The sequence below is a fragment of the Pan troglodytes genome, chromosome 9, assembly GCF_028858775.2.
Source record: "Pan troglodytes isolate AG18354 chromosome 9, NHGRI_mPanTro3-v2.0_pri, whole genome shotgun sequence".
NCBI lineage: Eukaryota > Metazoa > Chordata > Mammalia > Primates > Hominidae > Pan > Pan troglodytes.
Window position 1 is genome coordinate 89,232,782 of NC_072407.2, and position 27,613 is coordinate 89,260,394.

The 27,613-nt window shown below is 35.9% G+C and overlaps 1 protein-coding gene and 1 pseudogene across 11 annotated transcripts in view; one reads left to right on the forward strand and one right to left on the reverse strand.

Annotated features, from left to right (window-relative positions):
- Nucleotides 1-27,613, forward strand: part of TMEM135 (transmembrane protein 135) — a 352,995-nt gene that overhangs the window by 264,990 nt on the left and 60,392 nt on the right. For all 11 annotated transcript variants that reach the window (XM_016921748.3, XM_016921749.4, XM_001175336.8 and 8 more), the window contains one exon: nucleotides 1,090-1,136. In XM_016921748.3, coding sequence (XP_016777237.3) covers nucleotides 1,090-1,136 — 47 coding nt within the window. The remainder of the gene's footprint in view (nucleotides 1-1,089; nucleotides 1,137-27,613) is intronic.
- LOC129136303 (mitochondrial import receptor subunit TOM22 homolog) lies at nucleotides 23,264-23,676 on the reverse strand (annotated as a pseudogene).

The window sequence follows — 27,613 nt, forward strand, 5'->3', positions numbered from 1 at the left end:
TGTGTTAGAAATAGCAAAACATTTTTTGCAGTGTTTTCATTTCTGTTCTTGTGGTCACCCTTTCACAATTGAAAGAAAGTTCATTTCTTATTTGTCTGTGATGTGAGGCCATTGACGATTCTTAGGCTTCATTTGTACTGTTGTTTTTAACATAAGAATGCATTCTACAATTTTAATTTTTGTGATTTAAAACAACTTTTCTAATCTGTTTTTTTGGTATAACTAAGACGTTAGTCAGGACTGGAGTTCTGGGTTCCTTCAACATACCATCTTAATATGTTGTGTTTACTGTGATGTTTTTGAGATCATCATTTCAGATGTTCTTGTGCCTGCTTCTAGAGGAATTACTTTTACAGCTAGTCTGTATTCCACAAAGGAATATTGTATTTTTATGAGCTTTTCTTATTGATTAGAATTGGTTGACAACTGGACTGTATTTTACATTAGAAGGTCTGGTCATCTTCATATCATAGTTAATAACCTTTCTGATTTATTCACTGAACTGATTATACAAAAGATGTTGTCCTTGTTTTTAAGTTAAGCTTGCATGTTTAGGCTTTCTAACAGACAGTTAAAAATTAGCTGCTCCCTTTTTTGTGAACCCTGTTACCCTTCTATCCCGTCTATATATGTATGTATTATATATAATTATATACATGATGATAGTTACATATAAGTATTGCAATTTATTCTCCTAATATGGGCTATATTAGGGGTGTCCAATCTTTTAGCTTTTCTGGGCCACGTTGGAAGAAGAAAAATTGTCTTGGGCCATACTTGAAATACACTAACACTAATGATAGTTGATGAACTAAAAAAAAATTGCAAAAAAATCACAATGTTTAAAGAAAGTTTACAAATTGTTTTGGACCACATTCAAAGCTGTCTTGGGGCTCATGCAGCCTGCAGGCTGCAGGTTGAACAAGCTTCGTTTATATGAAAGGTTGAGGAATATGAAATGTGTGTGACTGGTTTGTATATCCTTTTATTGTTTCAGGCACAAGATTTAATAGTATTTTGCTTGTATGAGTCACTCAAATGGTGATGTCAGTGTTCTTTTGCAAGTAATATATTTTCTCTTTGTTACAGGTCCTTTTGTTTTGCATCACAGCTGCCATGTACATGTTCTTTTTCAGGTATGTTCTGTTATACTTATTTACTTTAATACCCCAAACAGTATCTCTTTGTAATTTCATCAACCACGAAACTATTCTCCAAATAATTATCCCTTACGAGCAGCATACTCCCCCCGCACCCCTGCCCAGAGTGGACAGAGGTAAATCATTGCTCCTTTGTGAGTTAAGAAAATAGAAAGAGAGGGAAGGAAGACTTATCCTCCCCACCCCCCATTCTATTTATAAGTTCATCCTAGAAAGTTGAATATGTCAATTAATAGGACTCAAATCCTGATAAGTGAATTTTTATCTTTTATGGACCTGATTGTATGTAAATACCTAAGTGTTTTTCACTTGTAAAACAATCAACATTTTACATTTAGATAAGAAAAAATGACAGTAGATCTCTATCTAAGCCTTCTGCAAGGATAACCTAGCACATTAATGATAGTCTGTAAAATATTGTTTGTTATAATGTCAAAGTTGTACTTTTCATTGACACTGGTCTCAGGTTTGTTGGGGGCTAAGGGGAAGAGCGTTAGGATGGCCCAAGATTTAAATGCCAGTAAGAAGGATTTCTGCCATCTTCGTATAATCCCAGCAGTGTGCGAATGATTTTTGATTAGGGAGAGTCCCCTCCTTTATAATCTTTATTTCTTTATTTTTAGTGATACCAATTAATTTCCATTTATTTTACTCTTATTGCCCTCATTTGGATAGATCTTTTTTTATATTTATGGATCTAGCAAAATTCAGTCTTAGCAGACGGGACCAGGCTTTTCAAATTAAAATCTGTGCTTAATTAGCAAAGACAGTTGTGGATTTTTAGTAGGATATATTTGGTAGATATATTTCTTTAAGAATAAAACAATCCAACCATACCAGAATTTTTTTAAAAATTTTTATTTTTAATTTTTGTGGGGACATAGTAGTTGTACATGAGATGTTTTGATACAGGGATATGATGAATAATAACCAGATGCTATTATCCTTTGTGTTACAAACAATCCAATTTACACTCTTAGTTATTTAAAAATGTACAATTTATTATTGACTATAGTCACCCTGTTGTGCTATCAAATAGTAGGTCTCATTCTTTCTTTTTCTGTACCCGTTAATCACCCCCACCTCCCCCTGCTCCCCACTACTCTTACCACCCTCTGGTAACCATCATTCTACTCTCTATGTCCATGAGTTCAATTGTTTTGATTTTTAGATCCCACAAATAAGTGAGAACATGTGACATTTTCCTTTCTGTGCCTGGCTTAATTCACTTAACATAATGATCTCCAGTTCCATCTATGTTGCAAATGACAGGATCTCATTCTTTTTTATGGCTGAATAATACTCCATTGTATATTATGTACCATATTTTATTTATTTATTCATCTGTCAGTGGACACTTAGCCTGCTTCCAAATTTTGCTATTGTGACCAGTGCTGCAACAAACATGAGAGTACAGATATCTCTTCGATATATTGATTTGCTTTATTTTGAGTATATACCCAGCAGTGGGATTGCTGGATCACATAGTAGAGATCATAAATCTCTATTATGTGATTTTTAAACCACCAATTTCCTGCTAGTATGTCCTAATAAACATTTTATAAAGCACAATTATATAATTTTAAATTGTTTTGAGTTTTAAAAATGTCATATGCAAATAAAAAATGATGATGTTACTGTAATTATTCTTGTAAAGAGACAGCCAGGCTTTTAGAAGGGGAAACATAGATGACGAGTCAAGGTAGGGAGGACTTGAACTGCAAAAGATTTTGTATCAGTCATTGGGATGCATAGGATTTTGTATCAGTCATTAATGACTGAAGAATTATTGGAGCTGTCTGGTTGTCTTTGTGAAATTGTTTGATCTATTTATTACTTTTACTGTATCTGCATATGCAATACACTTTTCCTGTGGCCTCTTTCCTATATTTTAATAATTTAGAAGTGGGTTTTGGGAGTTAGGAACAATGACTCATTGATTTCTAAAAACTTCTTAATTGTATTCAGACACATTATTAAGACAATATTCCAAAAAGTTCACATAGTTTGTCTTCATATTTTTATGTTCTATCTAGCCTGAAGATATAGCTTACCCAGTAGGGAAAATGCAATCGTAAAAAGCTTAAAAACTAGAAACATAACTTGTTGACATACACAAGAAGAAAGTCCAATCTCAAGTAAATTTTCTTTTTCGTGAAAATTCCTAACAGAACAGGTATTTAAAACCTTTCCCATTGTGGCACTTAAAGACATATGTGATTAATGTGTAGCATTTCTTAGTCATCAGAAGTTTTTGAGGTTTAAAAATAAATCATTTGTTAAATACACCAATAAAGACCCAATTTATAGCATGGGTCTAGGAAATTATGTTTTGAAAACTGCTGCCATCAACCCAGTATTTTTGGTGTAGAAAGAAAATCAACCCTATAAATATGTGTTTTGGTGCAGAGCTACGGAACCTTTTCCTGTTTCAGTCACAAGTCTAGGTTAAAAACAACAGTTTAAAATACTTTCCAGAAGGCTCAATACAAGGTTTAAGTGCCAAAATAAACACTTTTAATTTTCTGAGGAAAGGGGTTGTTTTTCTCCTAAAAGAAGTACTATCACCAAATTCGCTGTTCTTGGCAGAAGTTTGTTTGAATAGCTCAACAGAGGTTTGGTAAATGGTAAAATCAAACAATTTATAAAGTATTACAGCCAAACAAAACAGTATTAGATTTGTCTGCATGCTAGCTTGTGTTGGGAATGAACAAACACTATTGTACATAACACTTGGCAGGTCCAATTGCATTTGAATATTTTATTTTAAAATTAAATTTTATTATAAGTACATACATTTGAGGACACATTTATTTCATTTATTAACAATTATGTTAAATCTAATTGCATGAAGTTGGATAGTCAAATGATATTGTCCCCAGGACTCCATTTATGGTAACCTCCTTTGAGAAGAGGATAGGGAAGAATTTTATATTTGAAATAAGTCAACTTGTGTTTTTATCCTAATCTGTGAATGGGCAAAGGGGAAATGGGGAAATGAGGCCTGCTTTCAATAAAAAGAAAATATGCCAGTTTTTTTTTCAAAGAAAGAACTTGAGAAGTAGTTTCATAAATATTTTCCAAAGATGTCACAAGATGTGATGACTATACTATGAATTTACTTAAAAGCAACACGTTTTTGATATTGAAAACTATGTGAAAACTATAATGTGTAATGAAATAACTTACTTTTACATAGCTCTTAATAGTTTTTTAATAGTTATTTTACATATATTTTCTCATATGTTATAATCAGATTTTCATATTATTCACCAGAAGTAAGGCTTATGTTCAAATGGAATCATCCACTTACTTCTGGTGTGTAATGTGAAATGCTTCAAGGCTTGGGCTGGGAAAAGGTACTGTGTGAGGAGAGGGCTCTACTTCTGTTATGGTCAGCTGGCCTGCCAGCCATGTAGCTAGCCATCACAAGTATCTCTTGATACCCATACATGCTATGGATTCTGTTAGGAACTGGATTACAAGGGAAGGTGGAATATATCCTGAGGATGTTTTGAAAGAGCTTTTTGTATAATCTCAGTGGGCATTCTTCATAATAGTTTTACATCCTTTGTTCAATCACCTTATTATTATTATGTATGCTATTATCATTGCTGTACCTTAGGGCATTGTTTGTTTCTATCGATTTTGGCCAAGCAGAAGTCATATTTAAAAACTTTTTAGAAAATTTGGTCTCATGCACCCCTTGAAATAATTTCTTTACTTCCAAATATGTATTTATGGGCAAAGCAGTTTGCATTCATCATAATTTTTCATTCAGGATTGATTGGGGTCTTCCCAACAGTCATGTAGAAAAAGAGATCAGTTTCTTTTGATTACTAAATCTTTTAATTGAGAAGCAAAAGAAAGAATCAACAATAAACATCAAAACTATTGCACTTAACCCTACTCACACATAAAAAAGAAAAATGCAACATTTAAAAATATTAATTCATTGATTTTATATCCACCATTAGGTATCTGTCTATGGGGAATATTTGAGAGAAAATAAGTAGTTCAGCATAATTTTTATAGATAAATTTAAAATAGTACTGTAAAGTGTATTATAACTCCTTCAATCCCAACCTAGTAAGTACCAGCTAGAAATTCTTTCCACATGCCTTTGCAAAAGCAACAACAAATCCAAGTTTATTTTAACATATAGATTGAATGGTTCCAACTTGTCATAGCAGTTAATCTATAGACTATATGGGACTGATTCACCGTAGAAATATCTTAAATAATCTGATGTCAGCATTGTGCAGCATGGCAGTTTCAGTTAGAAATCAGTGTAAGTCAGAGTTTATTGTTATACTTTAAACTTTTAGAAACATTATTTCTTTTTGCCATTTGAGAATTCTAATCAATTCTCTGTGAAGGCATAAATAAATGATTTTATTAGTCTCAAGGTGTAGATTTAGTTTATCTATTTAAGAAAACCAGACTATTTATTGGCTGGACAACCTGCAAGTCTTGAGTGAAAGACTTGTGATTATTCTTGAACATCTTTATATAAACATACCTTAGTATATTAGAGATAACTTTAGAAGCAAATAAAAAACTTTTGATCTTGGCGTTTAAACCATTTACTGATTTTTAAGTGAAAGGTCTTTAATGTTAATTCGGTTCTATGTTTATTTTTAATTTTTAAAATTTTTAATTTTTATAGGTATATAGTAGGTGTATATACTTACAGGGTCCATGAGATGTTTTGATACAGGCATACAGTGCATACCTAACTGTCACATCAGGATAAATGATTCATTGCCTCAAGCATTTATCATGTCTCTGTGTTACAAACATTCTAATTATATTCTTAGTTATTTTTAAATATACAATAAATTATTGTTGACTGTAGTCACCCTGTTGTGCTATCAAATAGTAGGTCTTATTCTTTGTATCTAACTATATTTTTGTACTCATTAACAAACTCCACTACCCTCCACCCTGCCCCACCACTATTTTTTCCAGCCTCTGGTAACCCGTATTCTACTGTCTATCTCCATGAGTTCAATTGTCTTAATTTTTAGCTTTCATAAATGAGGGAGAGAACATGTGATTTTTCTCTTTGTTTTCCTGGCTTATTTTACTTAAAGTCCTTGAGTCCCATCCATGTTGCTGCAAATGACAGCCTTTTTTTAAAAAAAAAAAATTTATTATTATTACACTTTAAGTTTTAGGGTACATGTGCACAATGTGCAGGTTAGTTACATATGTATACATGTGCCATGCTGATGTGCTGCACCCATTAACTCGTCGTATAGCATTAGGAGATATACCTAATGCTCTCTCCCTGCCCCCCACCCCACAACAGTCCCCAGAGTATAATGTTCCCCTTCCTGTGTCCATGTGTTCTCATTGTTCAGTTCCCACCTATGAGTGAGAACATGCGGTGTTTGGTTTTTTGTCCTTGCGATAGTTTACTGAGAATGATGATTTCCAATTTCATCCATGTCCCTACAAAGGACATGAACTCATCGTTTTTTATGGCTGCATAGTATTCCATGGTGTATATATGCCACATTTTCTTAATCCAGTCTATCATTGTTGGACATTTGGGTTGGTTCTAAGTCTTTGCTATTGTGAATAGTGCCACAATAAACATACACGTGCATGTGTCTTTATAGCAGCATGTTTTATAGTCCTTTGGGTATATACCCAGTAATGGGATGGCTGGGTCAAATGGTATTTCTAGTTCTAGATCCCTGAGGAATGGCCACACTGACTTCCACAATGGTTGAACTAGTTTACAGTCCCACCAACAGTGTAAAAGTGTTCCTATTTCTCCACATCCTCTCCAGCACCTGTTGTTTCCTGACTTTTTAATGATTGCTATTCTAACTGGTGTGAGATGGTATCTCATTGTGGTTTTGATTTGCATTTCTCTGATGGCCAGTGATGATGAGCATTTTTTCATGTGTCTTTTGGCTGCATAAATGTCTTCTTTTGAGAAGTGTCTGTTGATATCCTTTGCCCACTTTTTGATGGGGTTGTTTGTTTTTTTCTTGTAAATTTGTTTGAGTTCATTGTAGATTCTGGATATTAGCCCTTTGTCAGATGAGTAGGTTGCGAAGATTTTCTCCCATTTTGTAGGATGCCTGTTCACTCTGATGGTAGTTTCTTTTGCTGTGCAGAAGCTCTTTAGTTTAATGAGATCCCATTTGTCAATTTTGGCTTTTGTTGCCATTGCTTTTGGTGTTTTAGACATGAAGTCCTTGCCCATGCCTATGTCCTGAATGGTAATGCCTAGGTTTTCTTCTAGGGTTTTTATGGTTTTAGGTCTAACATTTAAGTCTTTAATCCATCTTGAATTAATTTTTGTATAAGGTGTAAGGAAGGGATCCAGTTTCAGCTTTCTACATATAGCTAGCCAGTTTTCCCAGCACCATTTATTAAATAGGGAATCCTTTCCCCATTGCTTGTTTTTCGCAGGTTTGTCAAAGATCAGATAGTTGTAGATATGCGGCGTTATTTCTGAGGGCTCTATTCTGTTCCATCGATCTATATCTCTGTTTTGGTACCAGTACCATGCTGTTTTGGTTACTGTAGCCTTGTAGTATAGTTTGAAGTGAGGTAGCATGATGCCTCCAGCTTTGTTCTTTTGGCTTAGGATTGACTTGGTGATGCAGGCTCTTTTTTGGTTCCATATGAACTTCAAAGTAGTTTTTTCCAATTCTGTGAAGAAAGTCATTGGTAGCTTGATGGGGATGGCATTCAATCTATAAATTACCTTGGGCAGTATGGCCATTTTCACGATATTGATTCTTCCTACCCATGAGCATGGAATGTTCTTCCATTTGTTTGTATCCTCTTTAATTTCATTGAGCAGTGGTTTGTAGTTCTCCTTGAAGAGGTCCTTCATGTCCCTTGTAAGTTGGATTCCTAGGTATTTTATTCTCTTTGAAGCAATTGTGAATGGGAGTTCACTCATGATTTGGCTCTCTGTTTGTCTGTTATTTGTGTATAAGAATGCTTGTGATTTTTGTACATTGATTTTGTATCCTGAGACTTTGCTGAAGTTGCTTATCAGCTTGAGATTTTGGGCTGAGACAATGGGGTTTTCTAGATATGCAATCATGTCATCTGCAAACAGGGACAATTTGACTTCCTCTTTTCCTAATTGAATACCCTTTATTTCCTTCTCCTGCCTAATTGCCCTGGCCAGAACTTCCAACACTATGTTGAATAGGAGTGGTGAGAGAGGGCATCCCTGTCTTGTGCCAGTTTTCAAAGGGAATGCTTCCAGCTTTTGCCCATTCAGTATGATATTGGCTGTGGGTTTGTCATAGATAGCTCTTATTATTTTGAGATACGTCCCATCAATACCTAGTTTATTGAGAGTTTTTAGCATGAAGCGTTGTTGAATTTTGTCAAAGGCCTTTTCTGCATCTATTGAGATAATCATGTGGTTTTTGTCTTTGGTTCTGTTTATATGCTGGATTACATTTATTGATTTTCGTATATTGAACCAGCCTTGCATCCCAGGGATGAAGCCCACTTGATCATGGTGGATAAGCTTTTTGATGTGCTGCTGGATTCGTTTTGCCAGTATTTTATTGAGGATTTTTGCATCAATGTTCATCAAGGATATTGGTCTAAAATTCTCTTTTTTGGTTGTGTCTCTGCCCGGCTTTGGTATCAGAATGATGCTGGCCTCATAAAATGAGTTAGGGAGGATTCTCTCTTTTTCTATTGATTGGAATAGTTTCAGAAGGAATGGTACCAGTTCCTCCTTGTACCTCTGGTAGAATTCGGCTGTGAATCCATCTGTCCTGGACTCTTTTTGGTTGGTAAGCTATTGATTATTACCACAATTTCAGAGCCTGTTATTGGTCTATTCAGAGATTCAACTTCTTCCTGGTTTAGTCTTGGGAGGATGTATGTGTCGAGGAATTTATCCATTTCTTCTACATTTTCTAGTTTATTTGCGTAGAGGTGTTTGTATTATTCTCTGATGGTAGTTTGTATTTCTGTGGGATCGGTGGTGATATCCCCTTTATCATTTTTTATTGCATCTATTTGATTCTTCTCTCTTTTCTTCTTTATTAGTCTTGCTAGCGGTCTATCAATTTTTTTGATCCTTTCAAAGAACCAGCTCCTGGATTCATTAATTTTTTTGAAGGGTTTTTTGTGTCTCTATTTCCTTCAGTTCTGCTCTGATTTTAGTTATTTCTTGCCTTCTGCTAGCTTTTGAATGTGTTTGCTCTTGCTTTTCTAGTTCTTTTAATTGTGATGTTCGGGTGTCAATTTTGGATCTTTCCTGCTTTCTCTTGTGGGCATTTAGTGCTATAGATTTCCCTCTGCGCAGTGCTTTGAATGTGTCCCAGAGATTCTGGTATGTTGTGTCTTTGTTCTGGTTGGTTTCAAAGAACATCTTTATTTCTGCCTTTATTTCGTTATGTACCCAGTAGTCATTCAGGAGCAGGTTGTTCAGTTTCCATGTAGTTGAGCGGTTTTGAGTGAGTTTCTTAATCCTGAGTTCTAATTTGATTGCACTGTTTGTCTGAGAGACCGTTGGTTATAATTTCTGTTCTTTTACATTTGCTGAGGAGAGCTTTACTTCCACGTATGTGGTCAATTTTGGAATAGGTGTGGTGTGGTGCTGAAAAAAATATATATTCTGTTGATTTGGGGTGGAGAGTTCTGTAGATGTCTATTAGGTCCACTTGGTGCAGAGCTGAGTTCAATTCCTAGGTATCCTTGTTAACTTTCTGTCTTGCTGATCTGTCTAATGTTGACAGTGGGGTGTTAAAGTCTCCCATTATTATTGTGTGGGAGTCTAAGTCTCTTTGTAGGTCACTCAGGACTTGCTTTATGAATCTGGGTGCTCCTGTATTGGGTGCATATGTATTTAGGATAGTTAGCTCTTCTTGTTGAATTGATCCCTTTACCATTATGTAATGGCCTTCTTTGTCTCTTGATTTTTGTTGGTTTAAAGTCTGTTTTATCAGAGACTAGGATTGCAATCCCTGCCTTTTTTTGTTTTCCATTTGCTTGGTAGATCTTCCTCCATCCTTTTATTTTGAGCCTATGTGTGTCTGTGCGCTTGAGATGGGTTTCCTGAATACCACACACTGATGGGTGTTGACTCTTTATCCAATTTGCCAGTCTGTGTCTTTTAATTGGAGCATTTAGTCCATTTACATTTTAAGTTAATATTGTTATGTGTGAATTTGATCCTGTCATTATGATGTTAGCTGGTTATTTTGCTCGTTAGTTGATGCAGTTTCTTCCTAGCCTCAATGGTCTTTACAATTTGGCATGATTTTGCAGCGGCTGGTACCGGTTGTGCCTTTCCATGTTTAGTGCTTCCTTCAGGAACTTTTTTAGGGCAGGCCTGGTGGTGACAAAATCTCTCGGCATTTGCTTGTCTGTAAAGTATTTTATTTCTCCTTCACTTTTGAAGCTTAGTTTGGCTGGATATGAAATTCTGGGTTGAAAATTCTTTTCTTTAAGAATGTTGAATATTGGCCCCCACTCTCTTCTGGCTTGTAGAGTTTCTGCCGAGAGATCCACTGTTAGTCCGATGGGCTTCCCTTTGTGGGTAACCCGACCTTTCTCTCTGGCTGCCCTTAACATTTTTTCCTTCATTTCAACTTGGGTGAATCTGACAATTATGTGTCTTGGAGTTGCTCTTCTCAAGGAGTATCTTTGTGGCATTCTCTGTATTTCCTGAATCTGAATGTTGGCCTGCCTTGCTAGATTGGGCAAGTTCTCCTGGATAATATCCTGCAGAGTGTTTTCCAACTTGGTTCCATTCTCCCTGTCACTTTCAGGTACACCAGTCAGACGTAGATTTGGTGTTTTCACATAGTCACATATTTCTTGGAGGCTTTGTTCGTTTCTTTGTGTTCTTTTTTTCTCTAAACTTCCCTTCTCGCTTCATTTCATTCATTTGATCTTCCATCACTGATACCCTTTCTTCCAGTTGATTGTGTCGGCTCCTGAGGCTTCTGCATTCTTCACGTAGTTCTCGAGCCTTGGCTTTCAGCTCCATCAGCTCCTTTAAGCACTTCTCTGTATTGGTTATTCTAGTTATACATTCGTCTAAATTTTTTTCAAAGTTTTCAACTTCTTTGCCTTTGTTTTGAATTTCCTCCTGTAGGTCAGAGTAGTTTGATCGTCTGAAGCCTTCTTCTCTCAACTCGTCAAAGTCATTCTCCGTCCAACGTTGTTCCATTGCTGGTGAGGAACTGCGTTCCTTTGGAGGAGGAGAGGCGCTCTACTTTTTAGAGTTTCCAGTTTTTCTGTTCTGTTTTTTCCCCATCTTTGTGGTTTTATCTACTTTTGGTCTTTGATGATGGTGATGAACAGATGGGTTTTTGGTGTGGATGTCCTTTCTGTTTGTTAGTTTTCCTTCTAACAGACAGGACCCTCAGCTGCAGGTCTGTTGGAGTTTGCTAGAGGTCCACTCCAGACCCTGTTTGCCTGGGTACCAGCAGCGGTGGGTGCAGAAGAGCGGATTTTTGTGAACCACGAATGCTGCTGTCTGATCATTCCTCTGGAAGTTTTGTCTCAGAGGAGTACCTGGCCGTGTGAGGTGTCGGTCTGCCCCTACTAGGGGATGCTTCCCAGTTAGGCTGCTCGGGGGTCAGGGGTCAGGGACCCACTTAAGGAGGCAGTCTGCCCGTTCTCAGATCTCCAGCTGTGTGCTGGGAGAACCACTACTGTCTTCAACACTGTCAGACAGGGATATTTGAGTCTGCACAGGTTACTGCTGTCTTTTTGTTTGTCTGTGCCCTGCCCCCGGAGGTGCAGCCTACAGAGGCAGGCAGGCCTCCTTGAGCTGTGGTGGGCTCCACCCAGTTCGAGCTTCCCAGCTGCTTTGTTTACCTAAGCAAGCCTGGGCAATGGCAGGCACCCCTCCCCCAGCCTCGCTGCCACCTTGCAGTTTGATCTCATACTGCTATGCTAGCAGTCAGCCAGACTCCGTGGGCGTAGGACCCTCCGAGCCACGTGCGGGATATAATCTCCTGGTGCGCCATTTTTTAAGCCTGTCGGAAAAGCGCAGTATTAGGGTGGGAGTGACCCGATTTTCCAGGTGCCGTCTGTCACCCCTTTCTTTGACTAGGAAAGGGAACTCCCTGACCCCTTGCGCTTCCCAAGTGAGGCAATGCCTCGCCCTGCTTCGGCTTGCGTATGTTGCCCTGCACCCACTGTCCTGCACCCACTGTCTGGCACTCCCTAGTGAGATAAACCCGGTACCTCAGATGGAAATGCAGAAATCACCCGTCTTCTGCGTCGCTCATGCTGGGGGCTTTAGACTGGAGCTGTTCCTATTCGGCCATCTTGGCTGCCAGCTTGATAGCCTTTTTAAAAAAAAAAAAAAAAAAAAAAGAAAATAGCTGAATAGCATTCCATCGTGTGTGTGTACTATATTTTCTTTATCCATTCATGTGTTGATGGGAACTTATATTGCTTGCAAATCTTGGCTGTTGTGAATAATGCTGCAATAAATGTGAGAATGCTTGATATCTCTTTGATATACTGATTTGCTTTCTTTTGGGAATACACCTAGCAGTGAGATTGCTGTTTCGTATTGTAGTTCTATTTTTAGTTCTTTGAGAAACCTCCAAACTGTTCTCCATAGTGGTTGTACTAATTTACATTGCCACCAACAGTGTACAAGGGTTCCTTTTCTTCACATCTTCTCACAGCATTTGTTTTTGCTTGTCTTTTGGATAAAAGCCATTTTAACTAGGGTGAGATGATATCTCATTGTAGTTTTGATTTGCATTTCTCTGATGATCAGTGATGTTGAGCACCTTCTTATATACCTGCTTGCCATTTGTATGTCTTCTTTTGAAGAAGTAGTGTAATTGTAGTGTAATTTGAAGTCAGGCAATATGATTCTTCCAATTTTGTTCTTCTTGCTTACGATAGCTTTGGCTATTTTTGGTCATTTGTGGTTCCATATAAATTATATGATTTTTTTTTCTATTTCTATGAAGACTGTCATTGACATTTTGATCGGATTATACTGAATCTGTAGATTGCTTTGGGTAGTGTGGACATTTTGACAATACTGGTTCTTATAATCCATGAACATGGAAATCTTTTTATTTTTTGGTGTCCTCTTTAATTTCTTGCATCAGTGTTTTATAGTTTTCATTGTAGAGATCTTCCATTTCTTTCGTTAATTCCTAGGTATTTAATTGTATTTGTAGCTATTGTAAATGGGATTACTTTCTTGATTTATTTTTCAGAATGTTCATTGTTGGGATATAGAAATGCTACTGATTTTAGTATGTTGATTTGGATCCTGCAACTTTACTGAATTTGTTTATTCTAATAGTTTTTGGTAGAGTCTTTAGGTTTTTCCATGTCTATCATCTGCAAAGAAGGATAATTTAACTTCTTTGTTTCCAATTTGAATTTCATTTCTGTCTCTTGTCTGATTGCTCTAGCTAGGACTTTCAGTACTACGTTGAATAACAGTCATGAAAGTGGGCATCCCTGTTGTGTTCCAGATCTTAGAAGAAAGGCTTTCAGTTTTTTCTCATTCACTATGATACTATCTGTGGGTCTGTTGTGTGTGACTGCTATTATGTGGAAGTATATTCCTTTGATACCCAGGTTTTTGAGGGTTTTTATCATGAAAAGAGGTTGAATTTTGTTAAGTGCTTTTCCAGCATCAATTGAAATGAGCATATGTTTTTTGTTTTTCATAGTTTATATGATGTATCACATTGATTGATTTATCTTTTCAAAAAAACCAACTTTTTGTCTTGTTGATCTTTTGTATTTTTTGTGTGTATTTCATTTATTTCTACGTTGATATTATTTTCTTCTGCTAATTTTGGGCTTGGTTTGCTCTTTTCTAGTTCTCTAAGATGCATTGTTAGGTTGTTTAAAGGTTTTCTGTTTTTTTGATGTGCTTATTGTTGTAACTTTTCTCTTAGTACTGCTTTCACTTAGTACTGATTTGCTTATGTTGAAACATCCTTGCATCCCTGGGATAAATCCCAGTTTTTCATGATGAATTATCTTTTTACTGTGCTGTGGAATTTGGTTTGCTAGTATTTTGTTGAGGATTTTTGTATCAGTGTTCATCAGATATATTGACCTGTAGTTTTCTTTTATTGCTATGTGTTTGGTTTTGATCTCAGGGTACTATTGTCCTCATAGAATGAGTTTGGAAGTATTCTTTTCTCCTTTATTTTTAGAATAGTTTGAGTAGGATTGGTATTAGTTCTTATAGTAAAATTCTGCAGTGAAACTATCAGGTTCTGGACTTTTCTTTGCTGGGAGGCTTTTTATTACAGCTTCAATCTCATCCTTTGTCTTTGGTCTATTCAGGTTTTGGAATTCTTCATGGTTCAATTTTGGTAGATTGTATGTGTCTAGGAATGTATTCATTTCTTGAAGGTATTCCAATTTATTGGCATATAGTTGATCATTATAGTCTCTTAGGAGCATTTGCATTTCTGCTGTAATTCAATTGAATTACATGAATCGCACTGTCTCCTTTTTCATCTCTGATGTATTTGTGCATTTTGTTTAGTTATTCTGGCTAAAGTTTTGTCGATCTATTTATCTTTTCAAAAAACCAACTTTTCATTTGTTTGATCTTTTGTATTTTTGTGTGTATTTTATTCTATTTTGATATTATTTTCTTCTGCTAATTTTGGGCTTGGTTTGCTCTTGCTTTTCTAGTTCTTTAAGATGCATTGTTATGTTGTTTGCTTAAAGTTTTTCTGCTTTTTGATGTAGGTGCTTATTATAAACTTTTCTCTTAGTATTGCTTTCACTGTATTTCATAGATTTTGGTTTGTTGTGTTTCCATTTTCATTTGTTTCAAGAAATTTTTAAATTTTCTTCTTAATTTTTTCATTGGTCACTCAGGAGTGTATTGTTTAATGTCTATGTGTAGTTTCCAAAGTTTCCTTTGTTATTGGCTTCTAATTTTATTCCATTCTGGTCAGAGAAGAGACTTGATATGATTTCAAGTTTTTGAATTTTTTAAGACTTGTTTTGTGGCCAAATATATGGTCTTAGGTTCTTTTTAAAAAAATATTGCTTAAAAATACATAAGAACCTAGCCTAAATAAATCAAATTATATACAGAATTCAGAGGTTAAAAGTTGTATTTCAGAGTTAGGAGATGTGCCTTAAATAATTAGATTTTATTGTAAAGGGATTACTTGCAGCAATGCAGAGAGTGAATTTGGGATTTGGAGGGAGTATATCACAGGTAATAGGGGATGCTCTTGCAGTTATCCAGCAGAGAAATGGTGAGGACTTGACCAAAGCTTATGGCAATGATACAGTGGAGAGTAAGTTTATCTGAGATATGAGGATTGCTGCTTGGATGAGGAAGATGAAAAACGCTGGTAGGTAAGCAAATTATAAAATGGGAAAAATGTGTGAAAATTGAATACAAGCTTTGCAAATACTGAGGCTGAGGTTCTTTTATGACATTCAGCTAGAGAAATAATTGGTAACAGTTGGGTTTTCAGAGCTCAGGTGATAAATCTGGGTCAGGGATAGAAATTTAGGAGTTATCAGCATGTAGATATTAGTTTAAACCATGCAGGTTGATAGTGTTCTGTAGTGAGAATATGGAGAGTAAGAAAAAGTGTTCCAACTATGGACTGGAGAATCTTGATGTTTGAAGCATAGGCAGTAGGAAAGGAGTCAGTAAAGCAGAGGCCAGAGTAGTGGCAAGAGGCATTATAAATACCTTGTTAAATTTAGGTGCTACTATTAGCTGTCACACTAGCTGTCTGACTTTAGACGAATTACATAACTTTGCTACACCTCATTTTCTTCATTATGAAAAGTGTAAATTAACATGTGGGCCTCATAGGTAGGGCTTTGAGGATTGAATACGACACATTGTCTTTCAAATGTTTTTGATGTGACAACCCAAAATAAGAACGATATTTTATATATTATGATTATGTTACCATATACACATGTATATATATGTATATAAATTTCCCAGAAAAATACTGAACCTTCCTACATGTGATATATTTGGATATTTCCTATTCTAATTTATGTATTTAAAAAGCTTGCTGTGACTCACTGATGGATAACAGCCAGTAGTGAGAAAAAACACTGAACTAAAACGCGTGAGCACCTAGAACAGTGACTGATCACTTAGCAAACGCAGAGTTAAGAGTAGTGATTGTTTTTAAACCAAGAGAGAAAATTGACTAAAATACACAATTTCAGTAAGGACAGCATTATCTTTATTGTTATTGCTCTAGATGTATCCAGTAAGTGAGAGGTAAAAAGTATTCATCTGCAATCTGATGGTCAGTGGTAAGCTGCTAGAGAAATTTCTGTAGGTGGGTTGGGGTAGTGGATTAAGAAATAAATGTGAAATAAGGAAGTAAGAGTGAGTTTAGTAAACTCAAGAAGCTTGAGAGAAAAAGATAGGGCCATTTGCTAGAGGATTAAGGGTTTTTCTTTTCTTTCTTGTCCCCTTCCTACCCTCCTTCTCTCTCTTTCTTAGACTGGAGAGACTAGACTCTGGGAAAGTTTAAGTGAATAAGAGAAGATTGAAGAAGCAGATGAGATTGATAAATTGGGGAATGGGAAAGAGAATAGAGTCTAAACTCTGGTCCATAATGTCAACATTTAGGGGTAGATTATTAAAATTGTCTGGGAGAAATTATTATAAATGATTAGGAAGAAATAAAATGGTTTGGAAGCCTTGCACATGTGTTTTAAGTGAAAGAGGACTGAAAAAAAGTAGAAAATAGAAAAATCTAATGCTCGTGGCTTTCTAAATACATGGTCTTTCTTAAAAGATAATTTAATTTTTTATAAAAATAGACATGGAGCCGGGCACAGTGGCTCATGCCTATAATCCCAGCACTTTGGGAGGCTGAGGCAGGTAGATCACCTGAGGTCAGGAGTTTGAGACCAGCCTGACCAACATGGAGAAACCCCGTCACTACTAAAAATACAAAATTAGCCAGGCATGGGGCACATGCCTGTAATCCCAGCTACTTGGGTGGCTGAGGCAGGAGAATCGCTTGGACCTGGGAGGTGGAGGTTGTGGTGAGCCAAGATCACACCATTGCACTCCAGCCTGGGCAACAAGAGCAGAACTTCATCTCAAAAAAAAAAAAAAATTAAAAAAAAAAATATGTGTGTGTGTGTGTGTGTGTGTGTGTGTGTGTGTGTGTTATATAGACAAGGACAAACATGAAGCCATTATTCCTCAGAAGATATATACAGATGAAATGAGGCACTTCTATTATTGGCAGCCAAACCTGTGAGTTTACTAAAAATGCAAAATTTGTTCAATGAGAAGAAGTATTGAGATTGTTAGGAGTGTTACTTTCCTCAAAACAAATGGAAAGCATGAGAAAACATAGGTTCATAAATGCTGTGAATCATTTCCTGTGAGAATACAAAGCTTATTACACCAAGTCACATGACTGTGATCTGACTTTCTTTATTGGTAGAAAAAAATTAGCCTGCTCATTTGTTGAGTGTACTCTAAGAATGAGAAACTTGTGGCAAATCTGTTGTCATTTTTTTACCTGTCAGTCTTTGTGGTAGTTGTGCCCAGATAGTTACTCTAACATTTTATAATGAATATAAATTGTTTTAGTAGAAGGCAAAGAGAAATATTGTATGGAGAAACAGCATGAACCTAAAATGCGACCCCTAAGGTAAGGACTTAATGGGACACAATCATGTCAAAAATGGCCAGTTGCCTTTCAAACACTTGCAATAAAAATGACATTCTTAGGTGGTTTTAAAAATGTGAATATTTTGTTTGTGATTTTTCACTGATGTCAAAGTTCAAAAGTGGATGACATTCACATGTTTTTAAATCAGTGGAAAACTCACACCACTAATATGTTATTCATTGCTGATGGTCTTATTCTAGTTCTACAATAGTTCCCAGAGGTTCCACTGGATACAGTAGCCTCTTTGTCAATCAAGATTGTTGTTTGAACTTAAAGGATGAGCTATATATATATATATATATATATCCTGGTGTACACTTCTAACCTGATGGAATTTTAACCTGTTAGCATTGTTAAGGTACATCAAATTGGCACTGTGTAATCTTATTTCTAAGTTACAATTTACCTAGAATTTAATAGTAACAATCGTTGTCTCATGAAAAAGTAAATTTGTTTCATGTTTTACAAATTCTTTTTATATTATTGACAAAAAATTGATAATTCTTATAAATTCAGTTTACTCTTTAGAAGTTATGAGAAATGAAAATAAATTATTGTTGTTTTGAAAATGACAGTCCACAGATTTTAAAAAAACATTTTTTCAATAAAGCATTTCTGTTTTGAGCAAGAAGGGTGTCTTATATATAACAATCTGTTACCTTTGCAGAAGTCTCAGCACATCAAACATTCATAGGTAAAAGAAATAATTATGATAAATTTCTAATAACAGTGGTGAGTTTTTAAAATAATTTGAGTATTTTTTTCATTGACAATGTCAGTAGTAGTTTATTAGTATTGGTGATTACTAGAGGGAGTTTTAGGTAAAACAGTACCCAGTAAATGTTTGAATGAATGATACTCAGTTAAAAAAATTTAAGGATTAGAAGTAAAATTTTTAGCCTTTCAGAGTTTTCATTGGCTTAATTAAAAAACATACATGTGTTTTAGGAGATTCCATGGTAGAATAGAAATTGTACAGTCTTCAATGCCATGTATAACAGACCCCTCTTTAGGTTTTGGCTCTACCACTTACAAACTCTGTGGCCTTCAATAAGATACTTGGCTTCTTTCATTTTAAATTTGTCATGGATAAAATGATCTCTGTGGCTATGAAAAGTTAGAACACATAATCCTACAAGAACATAATATTTTTAAACATTATTTATGTTTCCAAGCCCATCTTTAAAAGTTATTCAACCTATAAATGAATCTATAAAATATAGTTGAAGTACAGTGCCAATGCTACTATAGAAACAAATAATATTTATGATAATATTTCTTTGGGAAAATACATTGATGTCTAGCATGTTAGCACTAAAGCAAAAGGACTGGGAATTATCCAGATGTGAGCTACTCCACAATCCCATATTTGGAGCTAGAGTTCAGTGTGTGGGGGGATGGGGAGTGATGGGACAGAAGGACAGAACTGGAGATCTTAGGGAGAGAATGGTTAAAAACAAAATAAGGGCCTGGTGTGGCAGCTCATTCCTGTAATTCCAGCATTTTAAGAGCCAAGGCAGGAGGATTGTTTGAGCCCAGGGGTTCGATACCAGCTTGGACAACATAGGGAGACCCCATCCCTACAAAATATAAAATAACAAAACTAAATAGGTTAATACTACAAATTGAGGAGCCAAAGGATTGGGATAATGATTTAAAGTGGGGCTTTTCCTTTCATTCCTCTTTTTTTCCCTTTCTTCTCCATTTCTCCCCCGCTCTGACACCATTCTGACTAGAGGAATTTGGGACAGCACAGTAAATGGGACTGGACAAAAAGGGATCTTGGAGTATAGAGTGGAGATTGGCACTTCAGAGCAGGTAGGGGTCGGAAGAAGAGGGCAGGGCAAAGAAACAAATGTGTTGGCCCTGAATTTGCAGAGGAGCAAAATTCTGCCATCCTTCTCTCTATTGCCAGCCTTACTCTGAACTAGTTGTTAGTGTATCCATTGAAAACTGGATTTAAAAAGCTAGAAAGATTAAAATGAGTGATGAATGAAGCCAAACAAGGTATCCAATTTTTCTTCATTATTTATATCTTTCTGGACATGTTTTATCATAACTAAATAAAGCCACAGGTGACCCTTAAAGTATCTGCAAGAGCTGGGCATGGTGGCACATGCCTACAGTCCCAGTTACACAGGAGGCTGAGAAAGGAAGATTGCTTGAGCCCAGGAATTCAGGGCTGTAGTGCGCTACGATTGTGCCTGTGAGTAGACACTGTACTCCAGCCTGGGCAACATAAGGAGAATCTTGTCTCTTGAAAGAAAAAAAAAAGTATCTACAAGCAATTTAAAAAATTATCATAGCCAAAGAGCTGCCATGCAGTTGGCCTTCTTTCTTTATAGTTGACTGTTTCTCTCCCTGCCTGTAAGAGAGGAAGTGAAGGTGAAGAGAAGGGAGGGTTAAGAGGAAATGGTTGCTAGAAGCAGTGAGGTAAGAGGAGGTCTTCAGTATTTATCTAGAGTAGCCTTTTATATTTAAAGGATATATATTCATTTTGTGTGTATCTTCAATGTAGCTATAAGACATTATTTTCCCAGAATTTGCTAGTATATCATGTGGTTGGTAAGTTACAAAACTGGGAATAACTTTTTAACTTTATAATGAAATACATTGATGTTTCAGGGATCTATTAAAAACATTGACCTCAAGACCTGCCTATTACCCTAAGGGGTAGATTACTCCCTGTCTCCATGTTAGGACAACCTTTTAATGGATGTCTTTTAAAATGAGGTTTTGAAGTTATAAACTTATTTGAATTTACTTTTAAACTAAATGTCGCTTTATGTTTAAATATTATTAGAGGATCCATTATATTAGCCAAAATAAGTGATTCCAACTATATAAACTTACATACCTTTATACCTCAGTTTTAATTACAACTAATTCCACCTCATTTAGGCTTGAGATATAAATATAATCTGATTTTGAAAATATGAGATTAAAGTTATTTGGAATAAGATATAATTTGCAAATTATAAATTCAGAAGTTGGAAGCGGTTCACTATGAAAAGATGATAAAATGCAGATACCTTAAAGAATTAACTTTTGGGTTTGTTTACTTAAATTATGTTGTAATATGTAATCATTCCTCAAAATATTTTTTAATTTGGGAATTTATGATGAATATAAAAAGATTCATTGAGAATGAGGAAGCTTCATATAGAGACATGATGCCCTGTGAATTGAAGTCAATAACTGGAGTTCTGTAGAGTATTTTAGAGGACAATGGCCTCAAATTAAGATTATATTAAAGTGATTTTTGGGGGGCAAAAACATGTCTTTTGCTCATTGTGGAAAAATGAGCAAATATGATTGAACAAAATAATAATAATTATCACCCATAATCTCTTCTTTCGAAGACAAGTAACTACCAGCTTTGTTTATATACTTTTAGTCTGTTGGCTGTGCCTCTATCTGTCTGTTGGTCCTGCTTGCCCTCACTCTTCCTCTTTTCCTCCCTCCTTTGCCCCTTTCTTTCCTCCTGCCTTCACTTCTTTCCTCTCTCCTTCCACACATTTGTGTGTGTGTATGTGTATGTGTATATGTGTATATATGTCTTTCAGCTTCTCAAATGAGATTATATTATGTAGGCTATATGATTATATGCCTTTGTATTTCCATATAAACCCTAGAAATGGATTCTTATACTAATCTTCAGTTCTTCACTAAGAAACTGGTGATAACTCTTAGCAATGTTGAGTGTGACTAAACATCCAAACATTATATCCTTTCGAGTTCTGGAATCCTCTTTTGCATGCTGTCTGCTTCTTGTTTAAGGAGCATTATTACTAATCACAGAAAGTTCTTAGATGAGACTTTACTGATACAGATGCTCAAATTTGAAGCAGTTAAATTTAACTGTTTGCTTTACTGCTTGTGAGGTGCTATAACTCATTGGGCTATGCTATAACTCACTGTGTCTTTCTCAAGCCTGATTCTTTCTTTCTGTTATTTTCTTTTGTTTAAGTTCTGTGTCGGAGGTAATCAAAAGACACTATAGTGTAGTTGAGAGGGAACTCTGGGGTTCAGCTGTGTTGGTTCAAATCCTTCTCCATCTTACTTGTTTTGTGACTTTGGGTAAGTTATGTAGCCTCTTTGTGCCTCACATTTCTCGTCTTCAGTGGGGATAATAATAGCTTACCTCATGGGGTTATTGTATTTAATATCTACTGCATAGTAAGCACTCAATAAATGTTAGTTGTTTTTATTATTTAAATCTAAGCTGTAAATGTCATATTTATATGATTCTATTTATCAAAAATGTCCAGAATAGAAAAATCTGTAGAGATAAAAATTAGATTGGTGGCCTAGGGGAGTTGGGAGTGTAGGGAATGACTATTAATGGGTAAGGGTTTTTTTTAGGGTTGATGAAAATGTTCTAAAAGTAATTGTGGTGATGGCTGCACAAGTCTGAATATACCAGAAACCACTGACTGATACAGTTTAGATAGTGAATTGTATAATATTTCAATGGTATCTCAATAAAACTGTGAATGTATTTTTAAATATAAATCTGGCACATTCTTGATCAAAATTAAGTCACAGATTGCCAGATACAAACTGACCACAAGCACGTACTTCCTATACCATATGTACGTCTAAGTCCCTTTCTAAGAATACATTCCAATTTAGTATGAATAGAAATTACATTTATAGTCTTTAGAAATATAATCAGTTAATAACTTGATTATATTTTCTGTGTATATTATATATATTTGATTATATATTGATATTGATTATATTTTACACAATAATTATTTTACTGTATTCTGTGTTTATTTTGGGGAAAAGGCTTTTTTTTCAGTTGGAATCACTTTTAATATTTAAATACAAAAAATGAGCACTGGCTTCTGTTTTTTTAAACACACACACAAATCTAACAGCCAAAATGTGCAGAGGAAATGAGCTCCTGCTCTGTCTTCCCCAGTCCCCATCCTGTGGCTGAAGCTGCAGCCAGCCTCTTTCCTCTTATACATAGGGATTCATAGTGGCCACATTACACCACAGTTGTAATGCATTTTGTCTGTTTTACATTGTGTGCATGTCCCTCCCCAACAGCTCCATTCTTTAAGGAAAAAAAAGAAAGCAGTCATTAATGGTCAGGGGCACATCCCTCCCACTGGTGTCAGTTCCTACCCCAGAGGAGAAAGTGAGATCTTCCAGTTAGGAGCAATTTTGTGAAAAGAGTGTGTGGCCAGAGCTGGAATAACCATTTGCATGGCTGCACTGTGGTATCAGAGTGAAGACTGAAGTAAGTCAGGATAGTGTGGAGGGCACAGTTGCAATTAAGTCTCTTCATGAGACAATGTGGGGAGATTTCTTCCCACCAGGTTTAGATGGATCAATGTGCCAAAGTTAAGAAAAAAATCCAAATAATCAGCAGTTCAAACACAATTGAATTTCTGACTTCTCCCACGGAGACAGCTCACATACGGCAGTAACAATCTAGATCTTTCCAGGAAGTGAAGGAAGAGCCCCTTGCATTCTTCCTGAGAGCCCTGTGTTAGGCCCTAGAAGTATCTGCTGCTGCTGCAGTTGCTGCTGTTGCTCGATTTGCATCTTCTCAGTCTCAAAGACAACGGGAAGAACCAGGATCATAAAGGAAGTGGTCCCAATCCACACGGCTGCCCTGGGAAACCTGTACATTTTGTGAGCCACAAAGAGGGAGAGAAAGAAGAGGTTCTGGCCGCAGACCGGACCCTCTTCGGAAACATCTCCATCAGGCCCCATAGTCTCTCCGACCAGGTCTCATCTAGCTTCTCCTCGTCGTCCTCATCCAACTCCTCCTTAGTCTTCTCCACGTCGCCTTTTGGGAGCAATTCCTCCGGGGACGGGGGTTCCCCTGCGACAGCGGCCATGGCTGTAGGGGACACCAGAAGTGGAAAAAAAGGATAGGGAAAAGGTATTTCCAAACCACTGTACTTGCCATGGATAATTTTTGAAATGAATGGCAACACCCAGAAGGAAATTTTATGTGTGTGTGTGTATGTGTATGTGTGTACGCGTGTAGAGCGGGAATACACACACACACTACGTATATATATCATGTTACATTTTTTTCCTCTTCCATGGGTCTATTTCAGACATTTTTAAGAATTAGCATAGATAGCACAAATGGAAATTATTTGGCCTTATTCCAGTCTACGTCCTTAAAACTTCAAATAAAACATCCATATTTGGAGGCTTATTTTTCATGTTGTATAGTTTCAGTGAATGGGCTCATTGGGAGAGAAAGTACACCATCGATATACAAGTTCATCTAAAATTCACAGCAAAACAGAATATTTTCCCACCATTATCAATTTTCAGCAGATTTTGTTTCAGATGTGTGATTGAGTCACTGAGCCAGGAAAATGTTTACCTGCAAAGTGAGCTAATAGAAATGGGAGAAGCTTTTAAGTTCTAAAATTTCAGTCATCTCTGTCTAGCGTCTTCCCTAGAGGAAGGAAAAAGTGGGTCTCTTCCCTTTTTTATTTTCCCTTGTTAATCACAAAGCCTCTTTGTACTGGTAGGGCCTTGATGGTGGCTGAGTGCTGGCTGTTTATCATGTTCCTGTCATCCTCAAATGCAAAATGTAAAGAGGAGGAGAACACAGCTTTGGGTTTTCAAGCTTTGTGACAGCTTAGGACCTCTGAATCTCAGCTGCTCTCAAATGCTTTCTAAAGTGATTTGATCACTGAAATGGATTGTGCAATTTTTATGGTTTTGAGCTCTTTGGGCATGTTCAGAACAAGAATAATATTAAAAATCAGACAGTGGAAAACAATTGAGGTTATCAGGTTAGATTTCTTTTATTATCACAAAAGCATCCAGTTCTATTATTGGAAACACAATTGTTAACTTCTGTTTCTTCCTTGAATGTTAAAAAATGTTTGTTGTATTTGATAATTCCAAATTCTAATATTGTGGATGAACCTTCCTTGCAGGGTGTCATTGTAAGATATTTTCAGGGATTCTTATGAAAGATAAGGCTTTCCTTATCTCACTTTTGAAAACCACCAGCAACTTCTACTGATATGAAACACGTAGAGACATTTATTATAGCAAGCCTAACTTGTTGAAATTACTTGAATGCTAAGAAGTTTATAATCATTAAAATTCCGGTCACTTTCCTGAATTTATTATCTATTTTTTTTGGATTTGTATTACATCCCTTTTAATTTTCTGTTACATTATAATAATTAACAAAAACTGTGTGAGTAAATGCGAGTTAGACTGATGGAGCTTTTACCTTCTTAAAAGAAATAGGTCTAATAAAATAGGGCATTAATTTTTTATTGTTCTTTGGGAAAACAGAAATAGTACTGATAAGGATGAAAAAGAAAGGTTTTTTTTTTTAATCAAATGAGGTATTTCTCTTTATTGATTCCTAATGTGCAGTTGTTGTTAATAAACTGTTACAAATTTAAATGTCTGATGTAAGGGCTATAAAGCAGTTCCCAAACTTTAACATTGAATCTTTTAAAAATGCAGATTAAGATTCAGTAGGTCTGGGGTGGAATGTGAGCTTCAGTAGTTCCAACACTCTCCCAGGCGATGCTAGTTCTGGTCCTCGTGTCACACTCTGAATAGCAGAGCCATAAGTCACATCAGGAAATAACTTCTGTAATTGTCTTTAGAATCTGTAATTTTAAGAAATTCCAGAGAATTTAATTCCACTGCTTCTCTTGGCAACCTATTCTAGTACCTCACAACAAGTAGAGTCAAGACATTTTTCTCAACATCTTGAATTTCTGTAATGGGAATTTTCTCAGTTAAAACAGAAAATAGCTATTCATATAATTACTTTAGAAGGTCAAAGATTATCAGGTCTCTTTCCCCTCCCCCTTCCTTTCTTCTCAGCGCCAACCTCCTTTAATATTTTCTTATGTATATTTTGCCAAAATACATATTCTGCCTTGATTTATTACCCAGTTTTAACTACAAATCTTCTATGTGGGTTAGAAATCATGAGTCTGTTAATTATTTAGTAGATGAATTGATAAAATAGAGACTTTTCTTATCCAAAATTTCTCGTTAATTAATGTGTGAAACAAAAAAATTAGAAGTCTCCGTTTCTTTTTAAAATTTTGTTAATTGTATAAATAATACAGTTTCATTTAAAAATTCAAACAATGCAAAAGTATAAATAATAAAAATGGAAAATTCTCACCCCTTTATATACCTCCCTCTTTGTACTTCTCTCTTTTTAGTTCAAACCATCTTAACAGTTTGCATATATCCTTCCGGAATTCTTTTTTTTTGAGACTCTTTCATTTACCCTGGAGTGCAGTGGCACAGTCATGACTCACTGCAGCCTCAAACGTCTGGCCTTAAGCAGTCCTCCCACCTCAGCCTCCCGGGTGGCTGGGACCACATGTGTGCACCACCACTCCTGTCTAATTTTTTACTTTTGTTTTTTAGAGGCGGGATCCCCTTACGTTGCTCAGGGTGGTCTAGAACTCTTGGGTTCAAGGAATCGGCCTGCCTTGGCCTGCCAAAGTGTTGAGATTGTGGACATGAGCCATCAGGTTCAACACAGAATTATTTCTATACACACCTTTGTACCTATGTTTATATTTTTAAAAATGAGATCACAAATTATATATTGTTCTGTAGTGTTTTTCTATTTAATAATGCATCTTAGGATTCTATCCAAATGTCAGTACATATCCTCATTGTTTTTAGGGGCTGCAAAAAAAATCTATAAATAAGTATTTAAACCTTCTCAACAGACATTTACACTATTTGCAGGTTTTCATTGTTGCAAACTGTACAACCATGAACGTTGTTTTTAAAATATCTTTGTGCTCCTGTTCCAGTATTTCTAAATTTGTGTTACTGTTTATATATTATTGATAGGTTAGATACTTAGCTACAAATGGATTCGCTGGTTCAAATGTGCTAGACATATTTAATGTTAATAGATATTGCCAGATTGGCCTCCAAAAAAGGCAGTATCCATGTATTTTCGCTCCAAGAGTGCTTATTGATTCCTACATCCTAGTTCATGTTGGTAATTTTTATCTTTTTGTCAGTCAAATCATCTAAAATGTAGGTAATACCTCATTTTTGCTGTACTTTGTATTTCTCTGATAACTAGTGAGGTGGAACACCTTTTCATTGGTTTATTAGCCATTTTGATTTCCTATCTCTACCTATTTTTTATTTTTAAATTTATTGCTCTGATTTGTAGGAGCTCTTTACATGCTATTAATGTTTGTTCCTTCCTGTTATATTGTTGTATCAATCAGCTACTGTAAACACAACCATAAAATCTGAGTGGCATATAACAGCAAGCCAATTATCTGGCCAGCTCTGTTTCATGCTGCAGGTCTGTGGGGGCAGTTGGGGAAGTTCAGCTCCCCATATCTTCATTTTGAGCCCTGAGCGGAGGGGACAAAAATCTGTGCAAGGAAGGCTGTCTTCATAGCAGTAGCATGAGATTTGTTTCTATTAACATTGTCTACAAAATATGGATACATGTATACATTAAGTACTTTATTTCAATTTAGCACATACATATCTGCTCATTTACCAAGGCGTTTTTTGTGAGTATGAGTTGCCTAGGTGGAGTTCTGAGTTGTTTTTGTTATAAGATATTGTCTTTTCAAAGCATTCAACTCAGTTTTCATGGAAAAAAAAAACCTTTCTTCCTTTTTGTTTTATGTAATATGTAAGCCAGTTACGTAATTACATTAAGAAGTACAACTGACATGAACACATTTGGGGACAAATACAGCTGAGTCTTGACAAGCATGTAACAACTAATATGAAGAGAGGTGTTGTATGTGGTCCTATTTGGAGTAGTGTTTT